Genomic DNA, 10851 nt, shown 5'->3' with positions numbered 1-10851 from the left:
AAGTGTGATTTCCGGCTTTCTGAGATACAATTTCTGGGCCATGTCATTTCATCTGAAGGAGTGGTAGTGGACTCGAGTAAAATTGAAGCAGTGTTAGATTGGGAGCGTCCTAAAATATTACAGAAATCAGGAGTTTTCTTGGTTTGACTGGGTATTACAGGCGTTTTATTGAGGGATTCTCACGGATGGTACTACCTTTGACACGGTTAACCCGTAAAGGGAACCCATTCGTGTGGACCCAAGAATGTGACGTGAGTTTTCAGGAATTAAAAAAAGAAGTTAAGTAACACTCCGGTATTAATTTTTGCCTGATCTTGCAGGTAAATTTGAAATATACTATGATGTTTCTAAGTTTGGATTAGGCCGTGTAATGATGCAGCAACGTCAGATGGTTGATTATGTTTCTCGGTAGTTAAAACTGCATGAAGAGAATTATCCAACACATGATCTTGAGTGGGCGGCCGTAGTGTTTGCATTGAAAATCTGGCGACACTGTTTATACGGTGCCGATTTTGTTGTCTACAGTGACCTCAAAAGTTTAAAGTATTTGTTTGATCAGAAAGAGTTGAATATGAGGAAAAACTGATGGGTTAAATTTCTGAAATGTTAAGATTTTGAATTGTAATATCACCCAGGTAAAGGCAATGTGGTAGCCGATGCCTTAAGCAAGAAGGCGATTTGTATGGCTAATTTGATTATTTCAGAGTATGATTTGATTGAAAAGTTTAAAGATTTCAACATTCCTGTCAGTTCAGAAGATAATCCGTATTTGTTGACTTCTACTGAATACTGAACTCGTTAATAGAGCGGATTAAAGAGGCTCAATTATTTGATGAAGGAGTTCGGTCTATGAAAGAAAAGGATTTTGTATTCATTGATAAGCTCGGTGTTAAGTATAATAAGATCGGATCATTGTTCCGAAATGTCAGATAGTGGATGAGGTGTTAACTGAGGCCCGTATGGGTAAGTACATTATCCATCCTATTGCTACCAAGATGTATCAGGCCATGAAACCAAATTTCTGGTGGTCTGGTATGAAGAAAGATATTGTTCAGTTTATGAATAAGTGTTTGATATATTGTATATGTGAATTCATTCACATTCATATAAATATTATATGATTTTTGATGTTATGATGATGCAATGATGATGTATGTTATGAGAATCCTGGCCAGTGACCTTGGTATGTTGACTGCCTATGGCTTTGACCTTGGGAGTTATTTTCATACTACAGTTTGTGTTGATTGCCTATGGCTTGACCCTGGGAGTCACACTAGACATGTGAGACATGTCAGTTAGCTATTCTTGGGAGAGCCCTTGATTAGTTAATCAGAGTATTAGTTATGATGTTATGTTTTGCATTTAGCATGTATCAAGGAGATTCCTTGTGTAATTCATAGAGTGCAGTTTCCCTAGTCAGTAAAATTTGTAATTTGTATTATCAGTGTAAGGGCTGATGTACAATGAAATTGTAAATTATATTATCAGTGGAAGGACTGATGTACAATGAAATTGTAAATTGTATTATCAGTGCAAGGACTGATGTACAATAAATTGTGAATTATATTATCAGTAGAAAGACTGATACATTGATGTTTCAGTGGAATTATATTTTCAGTAAGAAGATGGATGTAATAAGTAAGTCCATTATATGCTAAACAAGTCATGTTTAGACGTTTTATGATTTTGATTGCAAACAGTGCACAATTAGTAATTCACAGTGCATTTCATTAAAAAAAATGGTGCAGAAACCCAACTGTGAATTGTTAATATTGTTCCTTAGGGAATACAAGTGAAATTAAATGAGCTCAGAGAAATAAAATGACGAATATAAGTTTGAGAATGAGAAGCCCTATGGATTACTGCAGCCCTTGAATATTCAGGAATGGAAGTGGGTTAGTATTTCTATGGATTTTGTAGTAGCATTGCTGAGAACTCAGACTGGTTTTGATTTTACATGAGTTTTGGTAGACAGATTGATTAAGTCTGCACATTTCATTCCAATCAAGATGAGTTTCTCTACTGAGCAGTTGACTCGATTATATGTAAAAGAGATTGTGAAACATAAACCCCTTGAATCTTATGAAGGGAATCATGTGTTTATTAGTTTGTCTCCGACTACAGGTGTTGGGCGTGCTCTTGGGGTGAGGAAGTTGAGTCCTAGGTTCAGAGGGCCCTACCAGATAATAAAGAAGGTCGGATTTGTGGCATATTAGCTTGCCTTACCTCCACATTTGTCAAATTTGCATAGTGTTTTTCATATGAGTCAGCTTCGTAGATATGTATCTGATGTGTCCCACATTGTCCAGGAGGACGAAATTCAGGTAAAAAAAAAGATTTGAAGTTTGTTGTGGGACCACTGAAAGTTCTGGCTCGCGATGAGAAAGTATTGAGGAACAAGGTTATTCCCCTGGTCAAGATACAATGGAAATGTTTGACTCCTGAGGACGTTACTTGGGAGCGGGAGAATGATATTCTCCAACATTATTCTGAGTTTGACGTCAGGTATGGGTTATGTTATATGTGCGATTTTGAGGACAAAATCCTTAAAAGGTGGGGTGAATATAATGACCCTCACACTAGTAATTGTGGATTTAATATTGAAGAATAATTAGAAGAAAAAGAAATAAAGTCGCATTTGGTGAAAAAGGAGTTAAAATGACAGTTAAGTGGTAAAAATGCAGGTAAATAAAGTTACTCAAAATTTGAAAGTAAAAATAGAAACGTGACTAGAAAAATATTCTAGTCTATTGGGTAAAGTTTGGTAATGATAGGAGGTGTGTAGATAGATGAGCTTATACCCACTGGTATAATGAACTTATATAAGTGACTAAGGAGTCACTATTCTTCTTCATTTTTTCGGCCGAGACAGAGAGACAGAAACAAAAAGGAAAGAAAATGGAGATTTTCATGGAAAATCTTCCAAAATTCATAACTTGAGCTAGAGACCTCCAAATCACTCCGTTCCAAAGCCAAACTTGTGAGAAATTTCGAGAAGAATCCATTGGTACCAGTATTTCTGCGTGGATTTCACTGTAGAGAGAGATCTTCTTCCCCAAAGATTTCGAATTTCATGAAAAAGATGGATTTTGATGGAGCTTGAGGCCATGGGTGCTTAGAAACTCATCTCTCCTTTGTTCTAGAGTGCATGGTGGTAAGAAATTTCCCTTCCTTTTCATGTTTTTATGAAGATTGGATTTAGGTTTTCATTTTGAAAATTTGGTTTGATTGAACATGTTAGAGCTTGATTCAGGTTTAGCTCATGTTGAGAAAAGTGTTTAGATGAGAATTTTAACAGTGAAAATGTATTTGAAAAATTAAAGATATCGTATTTTTGAATAGTGTTGTATACGTGAATAGTGACGTATACATGAATAGTATTGTAGAGATGAACAATACCGTATATATATAAATTAATGAATCTTGGATTAGAGGTGTGTGATAAGCTTGAATTTGATGGACTAAAGCATTGGAATCATGAAGTTGGCATGAATTCCTTTATGTGCCTCTTAGCCATTTACAAAGGAAGTATGTGCTATGAGTTACTGTTTTACAAATCGAGCATACTTTTATGCGTGGAATAATATTCTAAGGTGTATGGACCTTCGCTTTGGTGAAATAAAAAAGAAAATAAGGTAGCTCCTTTGTATGATCTCAAAATGAGTTTTAGCCATTTTCAAATGAGGTATATGTTCGGAGATATTGTTTCGCAAAGTGAGAACACTTATATGCGTAAAATAATTAATATAGGTGGCTAAGCTTGTAGCTCCATTGTAATGGGCATTCTGCCTTAAATTGGGAAAATAGACTTTTAGGTGTTAAGAAGAGTAATGAGTATTCTAAAGACCTTTTGGGACTATCCTAAGACTATAAGTGAATATGTGAAATTTTGTGGGGATTTGTTGAACAAAGAACCACCCACTCATGACTTAATATGATTAAGTAGAAAGAAAATAAACAATAAAGTGTGTGTCTTGTATATTTACATGGCATTATATCATTTTATTGAGTTTTGTGTTGAATTCCTTCTCTAGGTGTACCTAGGGACTGTGAACGTTTGGATTCTCGTGGAGCATGATAAGTAGCTTGTTCTTCAAGTAAGCAAATTGTAAAACTCCAAGAGGTAAGCTGTATGTTTATGGGGTTCGCACATACTTTGTGTTCTGCCATAGTGTACGGACTGTGGTCGGGTTGTATGATATGTATGAGATATATGATATAGATGCATTCATATAGAGCTATATGATAATATAATATGTTTTGTTTTGATGTGTTTACTTTGATATGTGTTAATATGATATGTTTTGTTGAGTTCCGCTTGGGGTCCACCCTTGGGAACACGTACACTGATTCCCACTTGGGGTCCTCCCCTGGGATTGACTGTGTATAAATTTGTTATATGACTTGTTCTGATATAATTTCTGTATTGATCTTTGGTTGTAATTGACTTGTATGGTACACTGATGTCTTCTTGGGTTCCCCTGAGATTGACGGTGTACGCCTCTGATATGTTTTGGTTCCGCTTGGGGTCCTCCCTTGGGAATACGTGCGTTGATTTTCGCTTGGGGCCCTCCCTTGGGAATGACTGTGTACGCCTCTGATATGTTTTGTTTCCGCTTGGGGTCCTCCCTTGGGAACACATGCGTTGATTTTCGCTTGGGGTCCTCCCTTGGGTATGACTGCGTATGCCTCTGATATGTTTAGGTTCCGCTTGGGGTCCTCCCTTGGGAACGACTGCGTACGTCTCTGATAAGATATGTGTATATGTTTTGTTTAGTTATGATAATTGATTATATGACATGTTTTATGTGATATGTATGATGATTTTGTAAATGATATTTGTTACGTACGTTGATTTCCGATTGCGGTCATCCCTTGGGAACGATTGCATACGTCTCTGATATAACACGTTTTGTTCTGATGTGAGTATTGTGATGATTTTTGTAAATGATATTTGTTACGTACATTGATTTCTGCTTAAGTCATCCCTTGGGAATGACTGCGTATGTCTTTGAAAAGATATGTATATATGCTTTGTATAGTTATGATAATTGCTTATATGATGTTTTGTATATTATGTATCTGACTGTCATGCAGGAAGTGAGCCCAGGGTATGGAGAGTTTTCCATAAACCTGGAGTTTACTAGAGATTCGTCTCTAATCCCGTTTGGGGATATTATTTCAGGAACACAGTTAATTGAAGAGCCTCATGGGACAAAGACACAAACCGTGGCTAGAGGTACTAGTGTGAGGATGTGGAGTTCTGGGTGGCTGGAGGCTACTATTTATTTTAGACGTATTTTTGGAAATGATGTATTGTTGTATAGTGTTCATATTCGATGCATGTACATTTATGTATTCAGGCATGTTGATATGACTATGTAGTATTCAGTTATGTTATGTATTGGATTGCATGCTATTAGATTAGTGGCACGGAGCCAAGTTCTGCATGCGCCCATAGATAGGTATCTGAGTATATTTGCATGACTAGTACTTCTGGATATATATATAGTTTAAACTGTTTACCAGGAACTCTTGAGAGTGGGATTGAAAAATCCCCATTTGTCCGACTTACAGAGGTTACTCTGTCCGATTTTCGTTTACGCCTAGTGAGAAAAAGAAAAAGTTAGCTCGTATTTTCATAAGTTTAAGTCTTCCGCTGTTTCTGTTAAGTATCATATGTATGTTAATTGAACCAGCTCGAGGCTGGGGATGTTACACTAAACATGTCATTGAAGCTGGTGGGAATGACATCGTCAGCTAGCGACCTCGACAGTAGCGGATTGATTATTCAACAAGGAAGTGTCATAGCAAGACTCATATCAGATCATTGTGTTATTTGCAACACTCTAGTTCTTAGGTGAAAATTGTGGACATTTTTTCTCCACAACCAGTTTTTTGGTTGTTCTTCTAAATGTATAGGAACATTTGAAGTAAATCACACAGCTCAGCAAGTTGTGAAGAAATTCTCTTTCAAAACATCAGTTTATCCACTAGATCATTCCTATGATGTTCATAATCCATAGCCAATTGGAAGGCCCTATCTGAATTTTCTACCCCAAATCCTAATTTTAAGCCTTCTAAATCTCAATGGGAATCTAAATCTTCCACATTTCCACAAACCAAATCCTGGCAATCTCCTAAAAGACCTTTTCCTAGTCAATTTGCGTTTGCCAGTTTTCTCATTTCTATTCTGAGAGCCAAAATCTCCATCCATGTAACTACCCTTTGAGGCTAACTCACTCACTCTATCAGTTCCACCAAAAGGGGTGGATCCAATCTGCTTGATCAAGGCCCAGGGATCCTGAAATTCACGCTCTGAATCACTGTCCCACAAAGATATAGGCTTAATCATAGGTGAGCCACTATAATTGTCAAAATGGGTTGCCAAACTTGTATGCTCCATGTCAAATAATCTCCTCAAAGATGTGCTTCCTCCTTTCATCAACTCCATCAAACTACTGGATTTATGGAATGAGGAGAAGGATGAACAGGATGCAGCTGAAGATGAAAAAGATGATGATGACCAATATAGAGATTTTTGGTGCTGTATAATCTTCCTGATCTTTTCCTTCTGATCTTCTGTGTTTATAAACCAGTGGGGCTCTTCATCTGTCTCCTCAGTAATTTCAGATAACATGTTGTCTAAAAGTATTCCAAGAATAACGTATGATGTAAAATAAATTTGCAAGACACAGTTCTTCCAATTTAATGGAGAAGAGTTAATACAATGGACAAAACTAAGAAGGCCAATACCATTAGAAAAATAATAACGAAGCCGGCTGCATTTGTTGACATTTGGTGCACTATATGACATAGAACAAGACAAGATTGAACATAAACCCCTTATTGGACACTGAAGAATTACTAGTTGGGATGATGATGTATGTTTGAAGGGAGAACAAATCCTCCCAAATGCTAACAAACATTCCCTAAAACAATTTAGGCTCACTCAAAAAAAGATCCAAATCCACCCACATAGTATATATAAATCAGTTTATTTCAAGAGGACAAATGGCATAAGAAAGTTGCTACTTATGCTCCTAAACAAATGCAGGGCACATGGTCTCCACCAAAAGCATAAAAAAAAACTACAATATAAACCAGGATGAGGTTAACTTGTTTTCCAATTGAAGGATGACCCCACCTAAGTAGAGATTCACTAGGACAAAATAAATATCCCAAGATCATACAAGTTAGCTCTAACGACTCCTTCCATTGAGATGCTACACCAAGAAATTCATATACCAACTACTTAGTGATAGTAACATTTCATTCAGAGATTTGCATCATGCACTGCAATATATTGCATATAATAGATGAAAATAACTACACTCTCAGTGATTATTCTTACAAAGTCCATTGCATATAGTAAAAATCAGGGTTGAGTGATCAAAACTCCCAAACATTCCCAAATTGATGCATAACTTATGAACCAATTACACGGGTAAAAAAAACACTAACGAATGAATTAGAATGAAACATGTCAATATGTCATAATGAAGGTAAAACTCATGGTTAATACAAATGCAATAAGAAAAGGGTTGTCATGGAATGAGTTAGCTTGAGTTAGTTATGGCAGTTTGTCAGTTATGCCACGAGTGTTGTCTTTTATGACAGAGTTGTTAAATACTGCAACTCTCCATATATGCATACATTCACTGAGAAGAAGAGTAATTCATTTTTGCTTCTCACCATTTCTATCCTCTTCATCTCTATGTTTTTTCTCTCTCCACACATTACATTTTCCCATCCTCATCTTCAAAAAGCTTAACCAAAAATCTTCAATATAAGATCAACACCAGAAAAAAAAAAATCAGATTGAACTCAATTAAGACAAATGAAAAGCCTAAATATATCCAAAACCCAAACTTTACATGTCATAATGGAATCCATATTTTTTTATTTTTTTTGGGTAAAATGGAATCTATACTTCGATAGTAAAATAATATTAATAAAAACGTTATCAAAAGATTAAAATTATACCAACTAATAAAATCAGCAAGAAAATAGAGACTCATCAATTTCAATCTTCACAACCTCATTATCTTCATGCTTTAAATTTTAATTCTTTTATGTCGAAATTTCTTCATGCTGCCGTAGCTCCTCCTCCTTCCTCCACTACAGTCTTCTTCTCTTCTCTCAAGGCCACTGGTGTTACTGGCCAAAGATGGTGGCTATTGGCTCCTTCCCCTACAACCTTGTAAATCTGATTCTATATGATTGTTTGATTTTTTTATATTTTCTTATTTATTGTTGCGAAATTTTAAGGGTGCATCTTTGTTGTTTTCAAATTAAAAATTGTGTTACTATTTTTCTTTTTCTTTTCTTTTTTAAATAGGTGATGGGCCCTACCACATCATATGTCTATAGTAGAAGATAACTATCTCCAACAATATAAGAAAATAGAATCTTATATATATATATATAGGGATAGTATTATACATCGAATAACAAGTATTATATCAAATTTTAACCTTTAATTTCTGTGCATCTAATTGTTAATGGACACAGAAAACAGTTTTATCCCAAAAAAATATACCCAAAAAAGTCATTTTCTGAAAAACGTTATTTTGTTGGAGAAGATTATCCAAACAAACAAATGGAGTCTACATTAATATAAATTTCCACTCTTCACTTTCAAGTGTGAAACCGGTATCAATATATTATCAAAAGAGAAATGCTATTTGCACCTTCAAATAATTACATCATGCTTACACCTTATTTGTTTGGAATATAAATGGTAGAAAAAATGCATTAAAATGTGTTTTTTCTTGTTTGGTATGGCAAAAATTATGTACAAACTTAATTATATGTTCATTGTCATGGAGTAAATACAATGTTTAAAGAATGATGGAAGGAAAGATTAGCCTCTTCACACATGGAAACGGATGATCACATCTCAGTGCACCTGAATTATTTTTCTGATTTGATGTAATAAATGCTTTTACATCCAAATAAATGATGTTATCATCAACCATGATCTTAGTTAATTAAGGCATTAATGTAAAGGGTGATAAGTTGGCAATCTTAAAAGCTCTAAAAACAACATATATAGAACGAGAAGAATAACAGAAAGGTTTTTACACATATCACCATTTCCTATGTTATTGAAAGGAGGCTGGTGGACCACACTGTAGTGATGTATACTTAAGAAATTTTCTAGGACATTTTAACTAGTTTCTCCATTGGATCCCCACCAAGTACCAACACCAATATTTAAATTTGTGTGATGCCCAAATATAGCTCCACTCAAAAGCATACCTTATTTTCAAATTCTTTCTTAAGGCTTTTCATATCATTACACAAATTTTGCATTATCTATAGACCATAGAAACTACCCCCCTCTATCACTACAATGGCTGATGATGAGAAAATGTCTCCGAAGATCCATGATCACTGGCTAAAAATCCACACTACCAAATCATCTATTATCTTCTATGCCATCATATTTGTTGCCATGTTCCTTCTCATCTCTGGTCTAAATACCATGTCTAATTCTTCTACCCTTTCATTTGGTTTGACAAGTCATCAAATTCTTAACCAACAAGAAACTCCTAAAGCTAGTGACATAAATCCTCAGCTTTCCATTCAAGAGAGTACTGAAGAGACTGATGCAGAAAATGAAGATCCTCTTATTCCACCAGCTCAAGCATCAAAGGAAGAAAGAATGACATGGTTTAGGACACAGCTACCAAACCTTGAGATACTTAAACCAAGCAACTTAACACCTTCATTTCATTATAGAGTCTTAAACTTTCTCAACCAAGATTGCTCAACATTGTTCCACATCATATGGTTATCACCAGCAAAGTATTTTGGCAAAAGAGAGTTCCTAACAATGGATACACTTTTCAAAGTCCAACCTCAAGTATGCTTGTTGATTATATCAAGATCAATGGATTCTAAACATGGGTATAGAATCTTGAAGCCACTGCTTGATAGAGGGTTCAAAGTTTTAGCAATCACTCCTGATTTGCCATTCCTGGTCAAGAACACCCCAGCTGAAGCTTGGCTTGAAAAGATAAAAAGTGGTAACAAAGACCCTGGATACATTCCATTGACTCAGAACCTTTCCAACCTGATAAGGCTAGCCATGTTGTATAAGTATGGTGGTGTTTATTTGGATACAGATTTGATAATTATGAAGGATTTCTCAATGTTCAGGAACACAGTTGGAGCACAAAGTGCTGACCCAGTGACCAAGAAATGGTTAAGGTTAAATGGTGCAGTTATGATATTTGACATCAATCATCCAATCCTTTGGGACTTACTACAAGAATTTTCATCAACTTTTGATGGGAATAGATGGGGTTACAATGGACCTTACTTGGTTTCAAGAGTTATAGAGAGAGTTGGCAACACACCAGGATACAACATCACAATTTTGCCACCTAAGGCTTTCTATCCTGTTGATTGGATCAAGATTGGAGGGCTTTTCAAGAAGCCTAAAACGAATTTTGAATCAATGTGGGTGGAAAATACACTAGTTAAATTACTATATGAAGGGGACACATATGCACTTCATTTATGGAACAAGAAGAGCAGAGAGCTAGATATTGAAGAGGGAAGTGTCATGGCAAGATTAATAGCTGTTCGTTGCATTGTTTGCAACTATATGTATTAAAACTTGATAAAGAATTCATAGCAAGTTTCTATGGATCAAATGGATGTTAATTGTTGGCAAAATGCAGAGAATATCAGTATTATATGATTCTCTTATTTTATTTTGTAATGATGCTTGAATAAGCAGAAGGATAGAAGCGGAGAAATTAATATACAATATGCTCAGTGCAGTGAAATCCTAAGCAGAAACTCAGATTTTTCTTTTCAATCCCTATCTCCAAAATG

General features: G+C 35.5%; 1 protein-coding gene across 1 annotated transcript; it reads left to right on the top strand.

Annotated features, from left to right (window-relative positions):
- The first annotated feature begins 9358 nt into the window (after positions 1-9358).
- LOC133293205 (uncharacterized) lies at positions 9359-10627 on the top strand. Its single transcript, XM_061491742.1, has one exon. It carries the CDS (start codon positions 9359-9361, stop codon positions 10625-10627), a length of 1269 nt encoding a protein of 422 aa, XP_061347726.1.
- The last annotated feature ends 224 nt before the right edge of the window (positions 10628-10851 follow it).

The sequence above is a fragment of the Gastrolobium bilobum genome, unplaced genomic scaffold (assembly GCF_033153095.1).
Source record: "Gastrolobium bilobum isolate Gb01-03AN ecotype WA unplaced genomic scaffold, APGP_CSIRO_Gbil_v1 utg20278, whole genome shotgun sequence".
In the NCBI taxonomy this organism is placed as follows: domain Eukaryota; kingdom Viridiplantae; phylum Streptophyta; class Magnoliopsida; order Fabales; family Fabaceae; genus Gastrolobium; species Gastrolobium bilobum.
This window is presented reverse-complemented; position numbering and strand designations above follow the sequence as displayed.